This window comes from Populus alba, chromosome 6, assembly GCF_005239225.2.
Source record: "Populus alba chromosome 6, ASM523922v2, whole genome shotgun sequence".
Taxonomy (NCBI): Eukaryota; Viridiplantae; Streptophyta; class Magnoliopsida; order Malpighiales; family Salicaceae; genus Populus; species Populus alba.
Window position 1 is genome coordinate 13,614,442 of NC_133289.1, and position 24,049 is coordinate 13,638,490.

The 24,049-nt window shown below is 30.9% G+C and overlaps 1 protein-coding gene across 1 annotated transcript; it reads right to left on the reverse strand.

Moving 5' to 3' along the window:
• Positions 1-1,930: 1,930 nt before the first annotated feature.
• On the reverse strand, positions 1,931-16,092 carry LOC118047981 (probable glutamate carboxypeptidase LAMP1). Its single transcript, XM_035057466.2, has 12 exons — positions 14,992-16,092; positions 14,827-14,894; positions 13,021-13,102; positions 12,622-12,714; positions 12,332-12,484; positions 11,201-11,269; positions 10,029-10,116; positions 7,500-7,583; positions 2,945-3,033; positions 2,581-2,697; positions 2,367-2,510; positions 1,931-2,287 (listed from the first exon to the last, which is right to left on the reverse strand). Exons 1-12 carry the CDS (start codon positions 16,021-16,023, stop codon positions 2,105-2,107), a joined length of 2,202 nt encoding a protein of 733 aa, XP_034913357.1. The 5' UTR covers positions 16,024-16,092; the 3' UTR covers positions 1,931-2,104.
• Positions 16,093-24,049: the final 7,957 nt, after the last annotated feature.

Here is a 24,049-nt window from a genome sequence, read left to right on the forward strand (position 1 = left end):
CTGCCCTCCCTGTCTCCATGTTGCTCTGAAGGTGTGCTGATAATGACTTTACTATATAATTGAAAAGGCATGCTTCAATCTCGTCATTTACTGGCAGCGTCACCCGTACTATAGAATTAAAATTATGCATTCTGTACTAGCATTTGATTTTACAAGAAATATTTGAGAAGGTAATTTGGTTCCTTTCCATATATCCATTTTTGGGGATACCTGGCATCTTATAAACTACTATTTTTTGAATATCGCATAATATTTCTTATATAATGTGTTTTAGGATGTAAATCTTAAAGTTGGCATTGCGTGTCCTCTTATGTGCTAAAGAGTTTTCCATACTTGGAAGAGTGCTTGGATGGAGAAATTAAACTTGAATGAATCTTGACGATTGTGCAATGAGGTTGGTATTTTCTTTGAGTTTCTTATGTGAGTGGTTCTGTGATGCAAACTTGATAAATCTGAATTCTCAGCAGAGTCTTGCACCACCATTTTTAAAATATTGCATCTTGATGTTTCTTAGTAGTGGTGTTTTAGGTCCCGTTTTACATTGATGTTCAACCTGCTTTTTTTTTAAATTTGATTTTTTTCTGCTTCAAATTAATTTGTTTTAGTGTTTTTGAATTATTTTGATTAAACATAATTTTTAAAAAATATTATTTTAATGTATTTTCAAGCAAAAAAACACTTTGAAAAACAATCTTTACCGCACTTTGAAATACCCTTTTAGTATTTCATTTTATAAGTTGGCACTGCATGTTGAATTACCACAATTTTAGAGTTATTCATACATCGGGATGCTGAATGGCGAAGGTATGGGTGTATAGATAAATGTAGTCAATTTCATTGCACTGCTGTTGGCTGAGTTGCTTGCTCACGGTTCTATGATGCTAAGTTAACAAGGCTTGATGCGAACCCGGCACAAAGAATTTGAATACTCATTCAGTAAAAGCTAAAATCAAATTAAAAAACCACGACACCATGATTTCTTGAACTAATAACTGAAGGTACATGATAAGTTCTGCAAGTTCAATAAATAACCCAAAGAAGAAGTGTATTAACGCTGTTTTATTCTTAATGACAGCATAATAATCTGTCTTTTCAATGTTATTTTGTATAATATAACTTACAAAGTAATAAACCCTAATTAACTAACCAGTCTAACTTAAATCCATATAATTAACTTAAATTTAAAAATGAAAATGAAAAAAAAACCATAATTAGTTATTGGATTTATATTAAACTTGCATATCTAATTTAAATCCAAGGTATTCGTGTACGGGAATCGAAGGGATTAGAACAGAACTAATCCCGTGGTAGACTCCCTGTTTCGCTCATCTCCTTCGTCGGCTTCGGGATACTCTTACCTAGGTTCCTAAACTTGGAATGGATGGCGGAGCGTAGGTGGCAAACAGTTATATGGATACGGTGCTTTACCCGTAGACGCTTCTCCAGCTCTCGAAAGAATTGTATGGGAGTCGTCCTCGGAGGAACTTCCCGAATGGTTGCATAAGAATAAAATAACTATAATTAGATGTTGGGTTTATAATAAACAAATTCAAAATTGAATAAGAATAGATCACAAAGCTCATACTTGTAGTATTTAAATGAGGCTCAATCCAAATATTATAAATCAGCCCAGTACCTCGGTGATTCAATCAGCACATGAAGGGTTGTCCGAAAAACCTAGTTGTTGGATGAGTGGCCATTCTACTGATTTTTGTTAAACTCTTTTGAGTCATTCTTCTATCAAGCTGCCTATAAAACAAGAGTGGTCAAAACGAGGGTGAGGTTGCAAATGAGTGTGTACATGAGAGTTACATAGGCAGCAATATGATGAGATAGTTTGGGCATTGGAACTTGCCATGTAAAGCTTTTTTTTTTTGGTTGATAGAAGCTTTGCTCAGGGTGGATGAAAGTAGTACTGGGTTTGACAAAAAAAAAAAAAAACACGAAGGTCAAATAGCATAATGGCGACAGAAGACTACATGATATCTCTGGATTTATTTAAAAATTAACACCATTTAGAGACAGCTCGTTGAATCCACTGCATGGAAAGCTTATTTATTACATCTTCCAAGCCAAGGTGATTTTGATTTAGACAGAGCACATTTCAAGTCAATTCACCAGCGAGGACTTGCGAGACATGCCTGACAGCTCTCGAGACCCTCCAAACTTGGTGTTGTACCGAGCGCCATGACTCTGGCGTGCTGAGACTCCTCGCCTCTTCAATCGCGTCGTCTATTCCAGGAAAGTAGCTGGATCCATAATCATCATGCTTTGAAGGTGCATATATCTGCACAAGTACAGAGAATCACTTCCATCCATCTGCTCTTGGCAGTCGTAATATCACTCAGGATTAAGAAGAGACATACCAAATGCTTGTACCATGACCTCCCAGAAAGCCCTTCTGCGTCTGTAAATGCTCGTTCCGCCATCATCAGCCTGTCGTTGATCTCTCTCACCTTCTCTTGATCTTTCTTGAACTTCCATGCCCACACTCTGTTTTCTTCAATTGCCTGAATATTCATAATTCTTTGGCATTAATGCTGATACGTCAATCTTACTTGATAGAAAATCTTGCCATACCTTTCTCTCCTGGTTTATTTTTGTGGCAGCGTCTCTTAGTCTCTTAATGGACTCGAACAGGGGAGCGAGTCTTATGCCCTTATCCGATATCTCATCTTCCAAGTCCTTTGCGTTTTTCTATAATGCATGGATTCGATCGTTAGTACTTCTCCTCAATGTTTGGCTCTGAATTATAGATTAGTCTTTCTAATTTTATAAAATAAATTAAATAGTTCTCTTAGTTTTAAAAATCAATTAATTAAATCATGTTTAATTTAACGTTGTTCTATTTTATAAAAGAATACTTCTTTCTCATCAAAAGGAAGAAAACCTGTTTACTCTTCTGTGCATTGATTATTATGTACAGACTACAGTTCAACATTACCTGGAGCTCGTATGCATAGGATAAATAGTCGAAAGGCAGAAATTCTTCATCTGCTAACTGAAGAGCTGTCAAACCCCAGACGCTAGCCACTGTATTACAAATAGGGTAGTGTAGTAGTTGACGTAAGAAAAGAAGAGAAATAACAGAAGAAGGGAAATGCAGCCAGCAGAGTCAGTTGTCAATCCACGTGATGAACTAATAGAAAGTAATTAGTTAGTAAGAACTACTGGTATAATAATTCATGTGTTCTATAATAGTTTCTGTACAACAACAAAAATCTCTCTTTCTCCATGTCTTCTAACTCTAAATCTTATTTTCTCAATTACAATCAATCATCTTTGTTAAGGCAGGCTTTAACATGTTGCTATTAGAATATACTTATCCAGGCTATTGCAAAAGGGAAAACAGAGATAACAAAGCCTTGGAAGAGCATGGTAGACAATTGGATGTGAGGATACATGTTCTTCATCAAGAATTGCAAGATTCGGGCAGGCTAAATGGAATGAACAACTTAATGCACAAATGGAAGAAACAAGCTATTACATGAGGTGTGATTTGTCTACAACAAAATCGTAACCTGTGGGAATCAATGAAGGCCAAAGAGGTATATACAATGTACCATTACCTAAAGTAGAACTACCTACATTTCATAGAGATAATCCAAGGGGGTGGGTTAGGAAATGTAGAAAATTCTTCAAGATACATTTTACAAATAGCTTCACTTTACTTAGAAGACAAAACATAAGTTTGGTTAGAAGGTTTCTTGATTAGAGATCATGACCAGACTAAGTGGGAAGAGTTTGTTTGATCCATTTGTACAAGTTTTGGCAGTAGAGCGGATGTACTGGAAGAATTCAACAAGTTGGTGAAGGATAAAGGAGTAAAGAAGCATGTTTAAGAGGTTTGAGGAGCTCAAATCTTAATGAGCACTTCGAACCCCTCATTACCAGAATCATACTATATATCGAGCTTTATCAGTGGCCTCAAAGACAATACCAGACCAACATTAAAGATACTGAAGCCTTCAACATTGATACTAGCATTTCATCAAGTAAGGTGGCAAGAGAAGTCTAACCATGCTGTGGTAAGGAAGAATAGAATGATGCCCATAATATCACCTCCTTTCAATAATGAAAGACCACCAGGTAATTCATCTTCGAAAACTCCCTACATTAAAAGACCTGATATGACACTAAAAGGAAAACGAATGCATGAAACCTTATATAAACAAAGGAGAAAATTAGGACAATGTTATAAATAAGGTAAAAAATTTGTACCAGGTCATCAATGTGACAAGAACAACTTGAATTTGATGAATGGTGTAGAAGAAGGTAAAGAGTTTTTAGAAGTAGAGGAGGGAGATAATAAAGAAATAATGGCTGAATAGGATCCAATGGATGAGTATGTCTTATCTCTTAATGCATTGACTAAAAGTTATAATCATAATACAATAAAAGTTAAAGGAAATTATCAAAATAAAAAAACTCATAATTTTTATTGAAAATGGTAGTACCCAAAGTTTACCATTGAGAAAACTATTATATTAGCAGTGGCACTATTATGAATTGTAATATATATTGTCCAAGATTCATATGGTTGATATAAAGGCATGAATTTCAAGCAGATTTGAGAGTTTTTAAGTTAGGGAGATGTGACATGGTACTGAGAATGGATTGGTTGAGATTTTATTTTTCCATTCCCTTTGATTTTATCAAGATGAAGTTGTATTTTAGAAAACAAGGATAGATGATTGAGCTTAAGAGGATTATTAAGGAGGCCATTCTATAATTAATCACAACATCTAATGTTAAAAAAAGCTCAAAGAGGTAATATATGGTTTTGTAGGATAATTTTCCTCAATTGAAGCCAAGAAGAACTTAAACAGAAAGAATAGAATCCTAAAATGAAGGCTTTATTAAAAAGAATTTTAATTAATATTTGATGAACCAAATAAAGTGACTCTAGTAAGGACTTTGTATAATAAGATTCCTTTGATTCCAAATGCTTCTTAATGGAATATTTCACCACGATAGCAGCCCATTTATTTCTCCAATATTGTTAAGAGAAAAAAATAAGAAAACAACTAGAGATTCTGTGTTAACTACAGACAATTGAATGAGCTGACTATAAAGAATAAACTTCAATTCCATTAATAGATAACCTGATGCATGAGTTGTATAGATCACAATATCTTTTAAAATTGGATTTGAGGTCTCCTTATCATTAGGTGAGGATGCACGCTACATATATTTGAAAGATGACCTTTATGATTCATCATGAGCATTATGAGTTAAAGGTGATACCCTTAGGATTAACAAATGCACCTGCAACATTCTAGGCACTAATGAATAATATGTTTGAACCTTTTCCGAGAACATTTATATTGGGTTTCTTTGATAATATTTTGGTGTATAACCCTACTTTATGTTAGTCACCTCAGAACAATATTGGAAACACTAAAGAGTCATTAGTTGTTTACAAAACAATTTAAATGCACATTTTATGAATCTCAAGTTGAATATCTTAGGGATATTTTTTCAGCTAAAAGGGTTATTATAGATCTTATGAAGATAAAAGTAGTGAGAGACTGTTCTATTCCTAAAAAAAATCAAAGAGCTTAAAGGAATTATGAGATTAACAGGTTATTACCGGAAATTCATATGGTGATTTGAGATTCTAAGTAGTCCATCGATTGACCTACTTAAGACATCTTTAACTAGTATAAGAATTCATAAAAGGCTTTTGAAAGACTTAAAACAACTTTTTGTGATACACTAGTATTAGCAATATCTAATTCTAGAATGAGTTTTGCACTATATTGAGGTTGTTGTTGTGGTTGTAGTTTTAAAAAAGTTGTTTTATAAAAAGTACTTTTAATTGAGGTTGGTTTGAAAAAATATATGTTTGGTTAAAACTGTGGTTGAAATTGAGGTTGAACAAAAAATAGTTTAATGTGTTTGGTAAAAAAATGCTTTTCAAATTGAGGTTATAAAATAATTAAAAAATATATATATATTAATAATTTTTAATTTAAATATTGTAGATTTAACAACTGTTATTATATCATGAAATAAATAATATTAATATCAAATATTTTTTATTCTTCCATTAAACTATGTGCAATGTCATTACATACAAAATCTATCCAACAAGGACTATATTTTTCATGGTTTCTTAAGCGCACAACAACAAAAACTGAATTTTTTGTTATGTCATTAAGCGATCTCCTTTTAAGTTTTTGAATAAAACACAATTAAAATACAAATAAAAACTGAATTTCTTTTTATGTAGTGTTATTAAATAATATTAAATACTAGTTTTTCAAGTAAAACACAATTTTTTAAAAAAATTTACAGTTTTATTATGTGTAAAATTCATTCGACAAGAACTACAGAAAAAATAATTTTTTGAGCGTGCAATAAAATTAAGTAAAATATTATCAGGAATAAAATTGAGATTTCAATACGAGTAAATTTAATTCACCTTAAACTAATTTTTTAAAAAAATAATATTGTTCATGTTCACGTGAACAATGCGAGTAAAATCAATTAATTGCACTAATTTTTCAAGAAAAAAAAACTAAACTTCTCGCAATGTTTTTCATCAAAAAAAAAAAAAACTAAAACTATTCACTGATCACTGGAGCCATGCTCCACTGTTCTGCTTTTCTACCCTACGAGAAGCACCATTTTGCTGCTTCTCCAAAACATGTGGTGCGACTGAGAATTTGATGGGTCCCACCATCAAAAATCAATTTTTTCTTGTTAACCAAACGACATCTGGCGTGGCTGCAGGTGAACCTCACCCGCAACCATGTTACCAAACGGGCACTATAAATTGATGCTTGTGCTACAAGAATAGACTACTCGCAGCCACGTTACCAAACGGGCACTATAAATTGATGCTTGTGCTACAAGAACAGGGGTAGTCCTTAGTTAGGAAGGGAGACCATTGACTTTCCTAAGTAAAGCTTAGGTACTTGGGATTATCTACACGGGAAGGAATATCTAGTAATTTTATTGGCAATAAACAAATAGAGACATTGTTTGGAGTATGATTAGTTTATTATTAAAATTAATTATCAGAGTTTGAAATACTTACTTGAATAGAATAATCATTCTTCCATACAAAGAAAATGTTTAACAAAACTTTTAGGGTTGAGGTATCAAATTTTTTATTGAAAAGGAAAAAAAATAACGCTACAAAAGTTTTGTCAAGGAGGGTAATTCTTGGTGAAGGACTAAAATCTAAAGATGAAGTCAGAATGAAAAACAGGGCAATTGCAATGATATTTCAATAGTAGTACCATCTTGGTACAATGAGATCATGGAATCTTACAAGCATGATGTTCAACTACAAGAGGTCATCATTAAGAAATCAATAGGTGCAAATAATAATGTGATAACAAACACATTGTTTTTTGTTTTTTTAAATGGGGGGAGAGAAAGATTATGTTGCTTGATTAAAACTTTGAGGCATATGATATATAATGTGATAACTTAAGTTCTCTTTAAATTATTTGTTTATGTTAATTTGTGTTTGATGACATACATACCAGCAATATGTCTTTGAAACATAGGGTCCCCAAACTTTTCCATCCAAACAAAGTCATCATACATTGAATGATATACTGGATATCCTGCATGCAAATAACTATTACCATTAGCAAAGTACTAGTTAAATGTATAATTATAGTGTTATAAAACTTAGTTTGACCATGCGGGTTCACATTGTGACCTGTCAATCTAGTATCTAGTTTAAAATGGATTTTAAATTAAACCAATAACAATTAACTCGATGTAATCTAGTCAACTCGATAAGTGCATCCATGACTAGGTTAAAATCAAGTTTGACTTTAATTTTATATTGTAAAAAAATATTGAAATAATGATATTTTACATTGACCCTATTCAACTCAGGCTAACTTGTCTAATTCATCATCTAGGTCATTGGACTAACTAGATTTAATAATTTTATCTTTTGGAATACATTTTTGTATTTAGTTATACAACAAAAAAAGTAGATAGACATCAAAGAGAACATATAAAATTATGGGTATTTTTAATCAAGATTATCTTTTCAAATTTATATAATTATTTTCTACAAAAAAAACTATTTTTTTTATTTGTAGTATAGTTTATTAAATAAACAAGCAAAAACAATCATACAAATATTAAAAAAATACAACAATTTGAACTAAAATGGAAAAAAACATTTGATAAAAAAATCTAATTCTCTTATTAACAATTTTATTTTTTTATTTTAACAAAACCTTTTTTTTTTACGATAAGCATTGTTTTTTAAGAAAAAAATTATTATGATTATGAAAGCAAGTTTTAAGTAACATCATTTTTTTTTTTTAAAAAATCATTCTTAGGAACCTATATGAAAAAAATTAAGAGAACAATAACTTAAAAAACATTATATATAAAATTTAAATAAATAGATATTTTACTCTTATTCAATGTTAATTAGCAAATTATTTTAATAATATTGTATATAAGGCTAATACATAATTATTCATAAAACAACTGATAATACAATTATAAAAGCCCTAATATTCTTAAAAACAATGACATAATATTTTATTAGCAACATGGTTTTTTGAATAAACGATAGCATTGATTAAATAACGCTTGTAAAAAAAAATTAATCATTTGAAATAAGAAAAACCATTTATCTCTCCAATATATACTTTCTTATCAATGCATCTATTTTTTGTTTCAACAAAGCATGTTTTTCACCTAGAAACACTGTTTCTTAACTAAAAACTTATTATGATCTCGTAACTGATTTTTAATAAAAAAAATTAAAATAATGGCTCAATATTTTTGTATGTAAAAAATATTTTAAGAAAAAAGTCACATATTTTTATCTTCATTGAATATATTGAACAAAATTTTAATTCTAACTTTTGCATATTAGATACATAATAGTTGAGAGTTGTATTGTTAACATTCCCATAAAAAAAAAATCCAAGATATTATTTAAGAATTATGCCAAAATTAATTTCAATAAAAATAAAATAAAATAAAAACCATAGAAAAAGACTAGGCACTTGATCCTTAAAGATTTGGTCCGCAAACGATGAACTAAAAATGATATTATGTTGATACTATGTTATATTTATTGATAAATATACTGACGGTCAAATGAAAACACCGATGACATTATAAATGATTTTTCTATTGGTGATATGTTAAATTTACTAATGGAGATGCCGATGAAATAAAACAGGTAAATGTTTTGAGGCACACTTTGTTTGTTAGTAAATCCATTGATCTATTTATTACTGATTGACTCACAAATAGACCATAAATTACCGACGTGAGTTTTTTCGACGGGCTATTTTCATCTATGAGCCCGTCGGTAATATATGTACCAATAGACTATGAGTGTAAATATTAGCATATGTTGGTTTAGTTTCTAGCTATTTGAGAGGTAGCCATAAAGTCAGCTCATGTCATTATATCCAAAATTTCATTTTTTCAAACCTATTCTTTTATAAAAAAAACATAATAAATACCATAAGAAGTTTGATAAACCAATTTCTAACCCCCCTAAAAAACTATCCTACACCGGTCCAAAAATACAAAATTAAATGAAAAAAATTCTTTGTTATCTTTGATCTACTTTATCAGGTGAGATAATAACTCAAAAACATCTCAATGATACTCTTTTCATTGAGAGGAACCCATTAACACGATTTTTTTTTTTTTATCAATAGAATGTTGTCAATCAATCATTTTTTTTTCTTTCTTCTATTTTCCAATAACTTTCTCACTCCACTCAAAATTCAAAAACTAAAAAATAAAACAAATAAAGTTTAAGATTGAAAGTTAAACCCTTTAAAAACATGAATAAAAAAAAAAGTCAAGGAAGAAATGAACTTTTATGTGCATCATGAACTTTAAAAAAAGAAAAAGAAGGCCGACTCTTTGCTTCTTTGTTAAATTTAGTTCATGGAAAGAAGAAGAAATATATCCTATTACTAAGTTACGAAAAATCAATTTCATTTGCCAAATCTCTATATAAGGTATTCTTAAAAAAGAAAAGAAAAGAAAGAACAAAAGCTGTTTATTACCTTTCCCAAAAGAGACGTCGGCCGATGCAATGCCAATATGTTGCACAAAAGCTGCATAATCTGATCCTCCACCACCTAGTCTCTCAATCTCCATTCACGTACGTAGTAAATAAATTTTAATTATATCTCCTAAAATTATGTGTTGTAGAATCTAGTCCTCCTCATATTAGCAATTATATAACATAAGGAAAACAAATAAAGGTAATTAAAAAAACATTTAATGAAAAATGTATACAATATATGTTTATTGTAAAATACTTTCGTTGTGACCAAATAAAAAAATAATCATATCATAAGATTTCATTTTAGATGCATATTGTATATTTTTTTTATTCAGCATAAAAAAAGATATCTCCAATATCATATCAATTCATTTTAAGATCATTTTTTAAGTTGTTTAAGGATTTATTTTAATATAGAGGTCGAATTATATTTTATTTATACTTTTATTATTATTTCTAAAATCCTTTCTAAATAAAAATATCATATCTTTTTTTTTTTTTGGTAACCCGGGGTGTCCGGGCCAGCTTACGCGCACCACGACTATTCCCCGGGCCCACTGAACATCCTGCAAGCCCAGTAGGCAGGTAAGGCACCGCGGGGGTGACAGACTGGTACTCTTGAGGATCGAACCCAGGACCTTCGCAAAGACAAGCTTTGCTGTTGACCAATGGGCTAGACCCTCAAGTGTAAAATATCATATCTTTTGATCATGTAGGTTATAGTGTTTTTTTCCTAAGAGAAAATCAAGTACATTAAGAGCTTCAAATGAATATGCATTAATTAAGTGTATAAAATATCTTGCATATTCAAAGAATCCAAGATTTTGAAACACCCATTCTTTTAATTCCACATGAAAGAATTAATATTTGGCAAAACTATATATCCATCATTTGTCATTCCAAGTCCTAAACCAGAAAAAGCTAAATCCAATTCTCTTTTTTGCGTAGAAAAATTGAGCTGTGGACTTATTACGAGAAAAACAAACCTTATTATATAGAAAAAGGGATGGTATGAGAGTGTTAAAAAGCAACTGAGCTGATGAATGTCTTAATTAGAACTTCTCATCTAGCAGTCCAACGATCTCTTGTTAATTTTACCATAGGGTTTCTCCGATGACAATAACTCGTGCAATTGCATTAATCAATCGGCAAGGCCAACATTATGCTTACCGTAGGAGAGTTGTCGGGAGCAACCCATGATTCATAGATGGTCTGTGATGAGTTATCTGGGTCACCAACCTTCGAAAGCCAACAAAGAATCTTGCTGAGATGAGCTAAAAACAAAACACACACACACACAGAATATATATATATTCCACATATAAAAAGTAGTGGTTGTGGCGAGAGCTAGGTGGTATAATAAATGGTCAATGGATGATGCTAATGCTAATGGCGAGAGATGGTAGCAGAGGCCATGAGTGTAACAGCGATAAAGATGATGATAATTATTGAATATGATAGTGATGGTGATGGTGATAATGATAAAAAGAAAGTTTTTTTTTTTTTTTTTTTCTTTTTTTTTTTAAGTTTGAGTTATGTTGTTGCTAATATGATAGCAACTAAAAGTTTATATGGTCGTTAATTTTAGGGTCTATAAAATTAATTGAGGTGCTTGTAAGCTGATTTGAATATTCATGTTAATTCAAAAAAAGAAAAAGAAAAGAAATGATGATTTGTTAAGCACTATTATTAACAATATAGAAGGACATGATCATCACTTGTGATGATATCAGTTTGGTTATAGTGGAGTAATGTGGTGATGACAACAATTAGTGGTGGGAGTAAATTATAATTTAGTCTTAATCCTTGTATTATAAAAAACTACTTAAATAGTCATTTAACAAGTGGTGACCATACTTCATCTAAAGGTATTTTATTCCAGAAAATGACTTCTTTTCTCATCATTTTTCTCGCTCATTATCTACTTAATTCTTTTATGTTTTAAAATAAAAAACAAACAAATTGGAAAATAACATGTAATGGATGAAAATAATTAAATTATAAATGAGTTTTAAAACATAGAAATTAAATAAATGATTCTTAGAAACTATGAGCAGTAATTAATTAATTTTGATAAACTACGTTAGCTAAGCTATAATTAACTCTAGTGGTTGTGGTAATACAATAAATTCATCAAAATATGAATAGTATTATAAAAATATTTCCGAGTATGTTGACATGACTTATATATATAAAGTAACTTTAATCTTAAATCATAATTTAAAACTCATATTTCATAAACAATTCATGACCTAAACGAGTTAAAAAAACTGTGTAAATGTTATTAAACATGTTAGGTACCTGCTGAGTAGTCTTCACGAGTAATTTGTCCAGCTGAGGTGTTGCAGAAGCATGAAATCCGGCTCCGGTGACTGCACAATCAACATTCAAGTAGGCAACAGCCCTCGATGCCAAGAGTTCTCTATTGTCTTCTACCCACTCAGTCGATCCTATCTGGAAATAGGATTCAGTTTATGTTACAGTACTTCATTAATTTTGATGACAACACACACACACACACACACACATTGAGTGAGAGAGAGAGAGAGAGAGAGAGAGAGAGAGAGAGAGAGAGAGAGAGAGAGAGAGACCAGGCCATACTCTTCCGCATCCCAATTGCACAAGACAATTGTTCTCCGAGGTTTCCATCCTTTTTCTTGTAGCTTCATCAGTCTTCGGGCAACCTACAACGTGGGTAGGAATCATTTTATATTAATTATATGAATTACCACTAGTAGAAAATGGTGAATTTTCCCATGACATTACATTATTTACGTGATTATGAGTAAAGATCGAAAATATTATCCTTGTGTAAAATTAAGAATATTTATATCTAGTAATTGAAGGTAATGCAAAATAACATGACATTACTTGAGAGTGCACGACTTTATCATTAGTTAAGAAATTAAGGTACTTAATTATTACACTAGGTTAATGATAAATAGGTACGCAATAAATATATTGGAATTAATATTATTGATGAAGTCTACCTCTAACAATGCCGCGGTTCCACTATTGGGATCAACTGCTCCAAATGTCCATGCATCCCGATGATTACCCAGAATCACAAATCTTTATATCATTGCAACAAAAGTACTATTAGTAAGTCTCGAATAATAGCTAATGTTGGATTTTCTTTCTTTGGGATATAGTAAATTACTAGCCTTATATATATATACTCGCACTACATTGCAAGTAGGATTTTAAATAAATTTCTAATGCAACAAAAAAACTTATTTAAATTATAGATGTGTTTTTTGATATCATGAATTTTTTAATAAGAAAACAAAAGAATTTTGTTAATACTTAATAAAATAAACTAAAAGACAAATGAAATGATAAATAAAAAATAGATGTTAATGCTAATTAATGAAAAAAAGCAAGAAACTAATCTTCATAGTAAAAGTAAAAGTTATATAAAAATGCAAATGTTTTACACCTTATATCCATTTTATTTTATATATTTTGATTTATTTTATGTTAGAGGTTAATTGTTTTTCTTGCTAATGACAAACATTTTTTTTTTTATTATAAGCGTGCCATTAAAATACAATTCATTTATATAAAATATATGAGGGGAAAAATTATAATAATCTTTTTGCAGCAATATAAAATAAAAAAAACATTTAGAAAGATGAATCACCTTTTTTTATTTATAAAAAAAGTAAAACTAAACCATTTAAAAATTAAGGGAGAGTGTATTAATTAATATTTAAGTAGAAAAGAGCAATGAAAAAAAAATGCATTGCTAGCTAGACCTGGTAAGTTAGGTCCACACACTTGACCATCCATAAAAGAGTTCAGACATGCTGAGTTGAAAGCTCAACCTCACATGCATGTCTATTATTTTCTTTTAAGGTCCCCCCCTCTTTTAATAGTTGATAGGTTGCTTATTGTACTATTTTTCAATTACTTGAAATAACTGAAAAATCAAGGTTGAAGTTTTTAAACTTAATAAATTTATTTTTCTATTTATTTTTAATTGAAAACACCTGAAAAACAACATTGAGAACTTGATTAACTTATTTTCCGTCCAAAAACAATCTTCAATTACTCCAAAAATAAAATAAACCAAAATAAAAAAAAAAACTAAACAAACCTTAATATACTTTCCGGTATATTTATAGGAAAGCATAACCTCTATTAAATCTCTCGCAAAAAAACAAATCCACCAACATAAAAATTAGACTTTTGATGGTCAAAATATGATTATCTGATCAACATCTTTTCTCTCCTTTAAATTTTAGGATAACTCTCTCTTTTCTTAGTGTCTAGGGAGTAAACGTGAAAAAAATAAAGATTTATGTTGAAACCTAAATTGCTAAAATAAGAAAAAAAATGATAGAAAAACCTATAATTTCAAGGATTGAGCTGAAGTTTTGCATGACAAAATAGTAATGGGATCTTCTTTCTTTCTTTTTTTTTTTGTCAAAGTTGATTCTCCTTTTAATTACAATTTTTAACAATAATTAAAGTTTAATTTTGTTAAATAGATATTCATTTAATCTTTGAACATTGTTTACAACTCTTAGATAATGTAAAATAAAAGAAATGTTGAAAAAAAATCATGTTATTGTAACAATAGAGAATGAAATTGAAAAGGATAAAAAATTGATGGCTTTAAAAAAACTACAATTATTAAAAGAAACGGTGCAGCACATAGTGTAAATGTCCTTTTCTTTTAGTTTTTTTTTTATAATAATATTTTCGTGCACACATTTGTGTATATCGATGTGTGTTTTTGTGTATGTGTGTTTGTGTGTTTGTGTGTGTATTTTTATACATATTTTTCTTACCTATCCGGCTCCTCAACTCCTTCGATTATAGCAATAACATTTTGAATTGTTTCAATAGCTTTCTTTCCCTGAAACCCGATACAAAACCATGTCACACACACACACACACACATATATTGTTCTTTAAAAAATAAGCAAGTAAATAGTAGAATTTAATGATCTTACAGTATAAGTAAGATTTAGAATCCCAGGCCCTGGTCCGAGCCTATATGTTGGACTATCTTTGCTTCCTTGCCAGTCTTCATTTGCCACTTGTCCACCGACAAACCGCATGATTGTTTCACCGTCAGCCGCTGATACAGGCAATGAAGGTATTAAAGGAACATTGCCTTGTTTCTCTACTTCATCATCCGATAGCCTTTCACATCCTTGAATACTCGGCCATCCAGGTGTGCTCGGGTCACCGGCCCCATCATAAACAGATCCCACCTGAACTCCACTTGGTGGCATCCACTTTGCCTGAGGAAACCATCCCTCATCACCTCCTCCTCCTCCGCCTCCACCCCCATAGTCCTTCCTATCTGTATACACAATTGCTCCTATTGCGCCTGCCTCAAATGCATTATTTACGATGTCTCCCCTGTAAATCTTTCCATACCTTGCTAATATAATAGTCCCCGTTATATTCACTCCCATTTCTTTTAATGTCTTGTAATCTTCCACCCGCCCGTCGTTCGCATAAACCACAGCTCCCCGAACCGTACCTGACTTTGCATAGGCATGGAAAGTGGGCAAGACTTCATGGGCCACGTCAGCATATGGATCGCCATCATAAATCTCTTGACGAAGATCAAACGTGATTGGTAATTGCTCTGATGCTGGTTCTGGTTGTGTTAAGATTAAGGATCGTGAAATAGGATAAGTCAATGAAACATCATAGGAGACGATGTGGGAATCGATGTTGTACGACACGAGAGTAGATAGAACATAGGCCGCAGCTTGGGCGTTGGCTTCTGTTCCAGCGACATGGGGTCGGCGGGTGAGCATGTAGAGGTCGTGTGATATCGATGCATTGTCAGAGATGGAGTTGGATATGTAGAGGGAATGATAATATGATTTGGGTGGAGAAGAAGAGATTAAAAAGGAGAAAGAAGTTGCTATGCCTATTGCTAGGAAGCTAACGATGGCTATCTTGATCATGGTGTGCTTCAATTTTGTGTAGTTATGGCTATGGGATATACTCCACTGCTTCTTCATTATTGTTGAGGGGCTGCACTGTATATTCGTAGATGATTGCTTAGACTTTGGATGATTTATCAATTAATCAAAAGCTTGTGACGCAACACCGATGAAAACGAGAGAGATTGAGACGTTTATTTTTTAAATGCAATGTCCTTTTTTTTTTCAATTAATGTGGTGATTTGTCCAGTCCTCAACTAATTTCATAGACCTTCAAATTAATAACCATATAAATTTTCAGTAACTATTATATCAGTAATCATACGACTTGAATTTAAAGTCACAGGGGAACAAATTTTTTCATCACAGGTGTTTACCACTGAATCACTTACTAAATGATTAAATACAACATTCTAAAAAAAAAAAAACCTATTTTGGGAGTTAGCCAATCCATTTCAATGGCAATATAATTTTGTACAAATACCAAATATACCACTAAGTTACTTAGATATCATTCATTTCACACTCCTGCTATTATTTATATCAATTTCACAGCTAAATTATTTAATTTTCTCAATTAAAAACTTATCTCTGTTAGAATCACTTAAAATAAAAGTTTTATAAAATGAATTCATATCTTACAAAAAAAAAGAGAGAGGATAGAAACATGGATGAAAAGCCTCAAAATATATGAAAGTCTTTAATTGAGAAATATTTCTAAAAGTTTAATAATAATATTGATACAATTTTTTTATATGGTAACATTAATTTTTCTCAACCCTTTTTTTTTTCCTTCTCCATTAAATAAATTTATATATATTTTAATATTTTTAGACTTGGTTTTGTAGTTATTTGTTTTTTTATTAATGTTTTGATGGCAGACCAGTTAAGGCTTGCAAAAGCTCCAATTCCATAATTAATCTTTAAGGTTTTTACATGGATATGCAAAAATAAATACCAAGACTTTGAAAGGGGCCTCAAGTTGTACTCTAGCATACTATAAAAACATAAAAATATAAAAGCATCAATTCCATAAACATTATAATTTTCAGACCGGTATGCAAAAACATATATACAGTGGGGCAATGAAAGGTATCTAAAGTTGTTTGCTTGGCTACTTAAGGCATAAAAATTGCAAAAGCTCTCATTTGACTGGTATAAAAACACATATTGTGAGACCCAAAAAGATGTCTGGTAAGCTTGTTAAGGCAAAAACATTGCAAAAACCCTCATTTCACAACCTTATAAAATTCACAATTATATTAAAAAATGTTTGGTGTAGCTTTGAAGGTGCATAAAGTTTCCATATAGGCTAGTTACGGTACAAAAGTCACAAAAGCATCAATTTCACAAATTTTATGGTTTTCGTATGTATATGCAAAAACATATAATGAGGCCATGAATGGTGGCTAAAATTGTCCAACAGGTTAGTTAAGGCATAAAAGTTGAAAAAACACAAATTCCACTAACCTTACGGTTGCCTTATTATTATGATAAATGTTTTATAAGGACTAAACATTGCGTAAAATTGCTTGGTAGGCTAGTTAAGGCACAAAAGTTGCTAAATCTCCATATCCACAAAGCATATTATTTTTCACACTGGTATGTAAAAACATGGTGTAGGGCTAGGAAAGGTGCCTAAAGTTGTCCAGCAGACTAGTTAAGGCACAAAAGTTGTAAAAACCTAAATTCAACAAACCTTATGACTTTTGCATGGGTATGTAAAATCATCGTATGAGACATCAAAACATGTCTAAAGTTGCTTAGCTGGCTAGTTAAGGCGCAAAAGTTAGAAATGCACCAATTTTATAAACCATATGGTTTCACATAGGTATACCAAAACATATTCTGTGACCATAAAAGATACTAAATGTTGCTTGGTATGCTAGTTAAGGCACTAAAAAGAGTTGCAAAAATATTTACTGGAAAAATATTTACTAAAAATGCCACTATCACCGATGTCGATATCGACGACTACCGTTTGTCGGCATTGGACAGAGAGTTACACTGAAAATGCTACAATCACCGACGACTCTATAGACGGATACAGTCCGTTGGTATTTCACTGAGAATTGTGGAAATGCCACAATCACCGATGTTGATACTGACAGGTACAATCCGTCGGTAGTTCACAATTACCAACAAAATCACAGACGGACGGTGCAAATCCCAAAAGGTGGGTATTAATGCATCTTTGACCGCGTGCAGTTGCCGACAGAATTACTGACGGACAGCGAAAAGTATGGAGGGTAATTAAAAAATTCTGGTGTGAAATTCAAAATTTACCGACGAAGTTTCAAAACATCACCGACATAATAAATTAAAATTAATATTATTTAAATGTTCGTCGGTGAGTCCGTCGAGAAAACTACGATATAAATCACTACGACTGCCCCTTTAGTTTATTTTTCCTCTCGTTTGTTTCATAGCTCTCGTTATGTTTTTCCCCCCTCATTTGCTTCAAATCTCTTGTTTTTTTGCTTATAATCTCTAGTTATATCTTCAACAAATTAAAAGGTATGTATTTCCATTTAATATGCTTAATGATTTTTTTTTTTTAATTTTCTTTGTTTTAGCTATTGTTATTTTTGTCATGCTTTTTGTTTTGGTGTATTTTTATAATGTAGATAAAGTCTTGAAATAAACACATTATTAAAGTAAGGATTTTTCATTCCTAAAGTCTATAGTTTTTTTTTTTAAATTTGTTCAATATATTTTATTGTTATTATTTCCATAATAATTGAATACTTTGTTGAATTTTAATTGTTATTGTTGAATTTGCCTTGTAATTAGTAATTGAATATATATTAATAAATTTAATTATTTTATCTCAATTTTATTCTATTCTTGCATGATATGTGTTTAATTATTTCCATTAATTTTAATTGTTATTTGTGTTTAATTTGCCTTTTATTGGAACCATAAGGATCCCAACTATTGGTTTATTAGACTATTAGATTTTTACAACTCAAGGTTGCCTAAGTTGGCTACTTTGGGGCGACACCAAGGCTGTTATGATGTTAATTAGCAATAAAGAATTATATCAGGGTATGGTCAAGTGTAGGCTATTATTTTCGTGCAAGTTTTGTCAAATTTAGTGGATAGATGAAACATTAAATACCCCTAAAATTTAGTTCTCTTAGTAGTCATTTTGGGCCTAAATGAAGAAAATGAACAATAACTAAATGACAAGTTGTCTGGTTGGTCTTCTCTTTTTTTTTTCCATTACTGTTTGGGTAAAAAATGACACCATTTTGGTCAAAACATGCCATTTTATTTAAATGAAGTGATGTTGTTTTGGCTTTTAATGTTTTAATTTAGGGATTTGGTCAAAGTTCAATTTGGTCTTCTAACTTTTAATTTCTTTCAATTACACCTCTAATTGACCTTAAACTTCCAATTGTATGCAATTTTGACCTTGCCATAACGCCTTTTTCACATTAGTCCTTGGTCTTGAATTCTTGCAATTTGATCTTCAATTGACCATTAAAATTTTAAGTTTTTTCAATTTAATCCCTGATTTCAATCAATTGAGTCCTTATAGTTCGATGACTTTTGCAAAACGATCATTGTCTTTGAATTCTTCAATTTAACCTCTAATTGACCCCAAAACTTTGATTTTCTTGCGATTTTACCCTTGATTTGAACCAATTGACTTTGTAAAAATTAAGTTTTTTCTCCTAATATTTCAATATTCTCAATCAAACCCAAATTAGACTCTCAAACTTAATTTTTCACTAATTAAGCCCCTAATAAAATTAATTTGACTTATTTAAATTATAATTAAGTCCTTGCACCTAATTAAACCCTTCAATCGAACCCAAATTAATTCTTAAACATAATTAAACTTTAATTTGGTCCATGATTAAAATCAAAATTGGCCTATTAAAAATCTAATTATGTTCTTAGACTAAATTTTTATGCAAATTTTTTCAATAATGATTTAATTTGACCTTAAATCTGTATTATCTCTTCAGTTTTAGGTATAATAGGGTACAATTATACTTCTGATTCCATCTAAAAATTGCAGCTTAATTTGAAATCCTTCCTCAACCAACTTTTTCTACTTCGCCAATTGCCTTGCTATTATTATTATTTTATTTTTTATTTTTATTTTGAAAAGAAAAAAACTAAAAATTTTTAAGGAATAACAAAAAAATAGGTTACGACAATCCACATGAGTTGTTTCTTAATTCTTTGATGTGTGATAACTATATATATCTTATTTTTTTAATAAACCCAAAAAATATATAAAAGTAACTTATGAATACTTTGCCCTATATATCTTTTTTTTATTGCTCACATCCACATAAAATATTTTTAATTTTTTTTTTTGTTATGGGATAACTATATATAGCCTACATTTATTTTTAATAAACCAAAAAAATATAAAATTAAGGGATAATTATAGTATACTTCATACCTTATATTTTTTTATAACCTATTTTTTATATGGATTATTTTTTAATTTTTTATGTAAAATAACTATATTATATTTTATACCTCCTATTTTTTTATATAATTTATATTTATATGTATTTTTTTTTAATATTTTTATATAAAATATTAAAATTTCAAATACATTTTGTTTTTTTATTTTACCATGTTGACAAGGGACCAGCTCCCCTTTCCCGGACCCGGATCAACGCCAATGCCAAGTTTAATAACTATGCTAGGAACCCAAGTCAATAATATACCGAAGAAGCTCCGACTTCAAAAGGAAGTCTCTAAACCCTGAACTATGAATTCCAACAATACCTTCTTAACGACTTAGCTGTTAATTTTAGCACCATCGTAGTCAAGTGCTCTATCATCTTGTTCTTCGTGGTCAATAAGCTCCTTCTCGTGAGTATCGTTGTGTCTATCTCACCTATTATTTCTACAAAAAACAAACAAACACAGATATGTGAAAGTAAAATGAAAAGGTGGATTTAGGAGTTTAGGGTTAGTGTTTGTTGCTGTCGGTTTTTTTGGAGGAATCAGGGTTGCGGGTTGAGATGAAGGTGATGAAGGCTGCGGGTTTGTGATGGTAATTTGAGAGAGTTATTGGTTGTGACTGAAATCCTATTGAAGGTGGTTTGGTGGTAGCTATATGGTTAAGGTTTGTTGGTGGTGATGAGGGACTGGTGGTCACGGGTAGAGACTGATTTGGTGGTTTGTAAGGGAGAAGGATGGGTTTTGGGCATGAAAGAGATTGAATGTGAGAGTGGTTTCATTTTTTAGAGTGATTGATGCTGAGGGTGAGGGCTGGTACTAGAAGAGATGGAGGACATGTTTTGGATATAGCAAGAGGGTTATGGAGATGGCATGATGGCTGGTTGGTAAGGGACATGATAGGTAATTGGGTCTATTATAATGGTTATAGCAGTGAGAAAGGGTTCTGCGTGGACATGGTGGTCAATGGTCGAACCTGTCAAGGGTGCTGTGTGGTGGTTTCCATGGTCGGGGAAGATAGTTCTATGAAATGGTGGGCTTACAATGGGTGTATTTATTGAAATGGTTTGTTACAATCCCAGAATGTCTGCATTCTCGTTTGCCCCTTGTGTTTGTTGGATATCTCCCCTGTGATTTGAGTTGAAGGAAGGAGACAATTCCAAGAAACAAGGACGATGAGTTGTCGTGGGAATGACAATTTGGGGAGAAGGGACAATGGATGACGATTGAATCTGTTGTTGTGGGAATGACAATTTTTTGTTTCTGTGATTATCACAGGTTGAGGAGGATTGCCCCCCTAGTGTTGCTGTTGTGTTTTTAGACTTTGAAGTCCTTGCCTTTCAATAGGGAGAAAGGCTGGAATCTGGTTGGTTTTTGATCTTGATTGCTAACAATTTGGGATTGATTTGCTAAGAATAAATCAAGGCTGAGAAAATCTTCCCCTTTCGGGAGTGAGAAATCTGCCTTTTCAATGAGAAAAATGACTGGAGTGAATTATGGTCTGTAGTTCAGAAAACTGTACATCTGGGTTGGAAAAGAATCATATATTTATGAACTACCATTCCTGGCTGTATTTTAGGGCTAAATGTCTAGATTCTTGGACTGAAAAAATGAAAAATGTAGTATGAAAACTCAGTTAGACCCTGAAATGTTTGCACCTTTTTATTGTAGTCCCTAGCTCTTGGAATTTTCAATAGTCATTCAATTAAGGTTTTAATTTTAGATTTTATCTTCAATTTAATCCCTAAATTGAATTTAATTGATACTTTTAACATGGTCAATATTCAAATTTAGTTCTTTATTTTTAAAATTATGCAATGCTGACTAATTTTGCCCTTAATTGAATCACATTATTTGAAATTCCTAGATTTTTAAAACTTCCCAACTAAAACATGGGCTTGTTAAACTCAATTATTTGTTCAATTTTGTTTCTAATTCTATTTTCATCCTACCTTTTTAATATATATTTTTTTATATTTTAATAATTCTTTAAACTTAATTTGACTCACAAAATTGAACAAATAAAATAATTAAAATTAACTGAGTTTATTGAAAATAATTTTTTTTTTAATTTTTTGTATATTTTGAAAAATAGAAGCTAAAATCTAGGTTAATAAATCACTTCTTATGGAGACTTAATTTAGTTAAATTTTGGGTAGTTTTCAAAGAATAAATTTAACCCATATTTACTCTATAAAGTTATAAAATATTCGGAAAATATAGCATACATAGGTTGATAACCCCAAATCAATAGGGGATTAACGGATATTTGGAGATATATAGTATTAATTATTTATTAAAAATATTTTTATTTAGAAATATATTAAAATAATATTTTTTTTATTTTAAAAAAATTATTTTTAATATTAATATATAAACAAATCTTAAAATATAAAAACTTTATTTTTAAAAAAATTAAATTTTAATGAAATGCTTCATGAATCACGTACTTTACCCAAAACATACAATTATTTTGATAACATCCACGGATGGAAAACTCTCAGTCTATGGAAATAGGCAAGGCAAGAATTGTTGGTGGATACAGTTCAAAATTAGCAATCCTCTTGAAGAATTCCCTAACAGGTTTCGTTATAGATTTTTCTACCAAGGAATAAATTCTATCAGCACACCAAGTATTTATGCAAGAAACATTTCAGGCAATCCTATCCAGATCTTAATATCTCATCTCGAAGGCATTATTGATGTTCGTATCTAAATTTCAGATCCCTTGATCCTAAAATGGGATTCCCAGCTCCTAATAGGGAGATTGATAGTTCAAGAGGTATCCCTCACAAAACCTTCTTCGTTAACACACAGGATCCTCTGCAAACGGTGGAATAAGTTTCCTCTGCTAGCTAACTCTGTAAAAGAAGGCTTTGAAGAATCTCTTCTCTTGAAGCTCTCTTAGAGAACAGGGAGAAGATGATGATGATGATGATGATGATGATGATGATGATGATGATGATGATGATGATGATGATGAGATGCTAACATATCCTCTTCTTTTTTTCAAGATAGCCGGCGACTTCCTATTTCCTTGGTGACTTTCTAAGCATCTCTAGTCATATCCAGGATATGCATGGGAGCCCGTAACATTACTTTCATTATTATTTTTTTGTTTCATATGGAAATTATTATACCCTTACTTTTTCAAAAGCTAAAGTGATTTGTATGCTTGTAATGATGATGCATCAGCTTTGAGAAAATAAGATTTTTTCTCTTTTGTTTTTTGGCTTGTAATAATGAGTTTTTAATTGTAACGAGATATATAACCCGTGCGACGCTAAGATGATTTTTTTGCATAAAAAATATTAAAATATATAAAAATTTAAAAATCTTAGATTTTTTTGCAAAGTTATACCAAAAAATCTTGGGTTTGACTATAACGTTTGATCTAAGAGTAATATTTATAATAATAATAATAAAATTAAACTTGCATGATCCAAGTTTAAGTGAGTCTGTCTGCAACAACGGACTTAAGAATATTAGATGTGGATCTAGCTATAAGGTCGTGTTATAAAAGTATGATAATTAAATAGATTAATTAAAAAAAAACAAAGAAAAAAAATCAACAAGAAGAAAAAAAACTAATGAAGAAAAATAAAAAAAAAATTGAATTAATTGGGTTAACACTTTAAACCCGGTTATCCTGTAAAACCTGAGATTCACG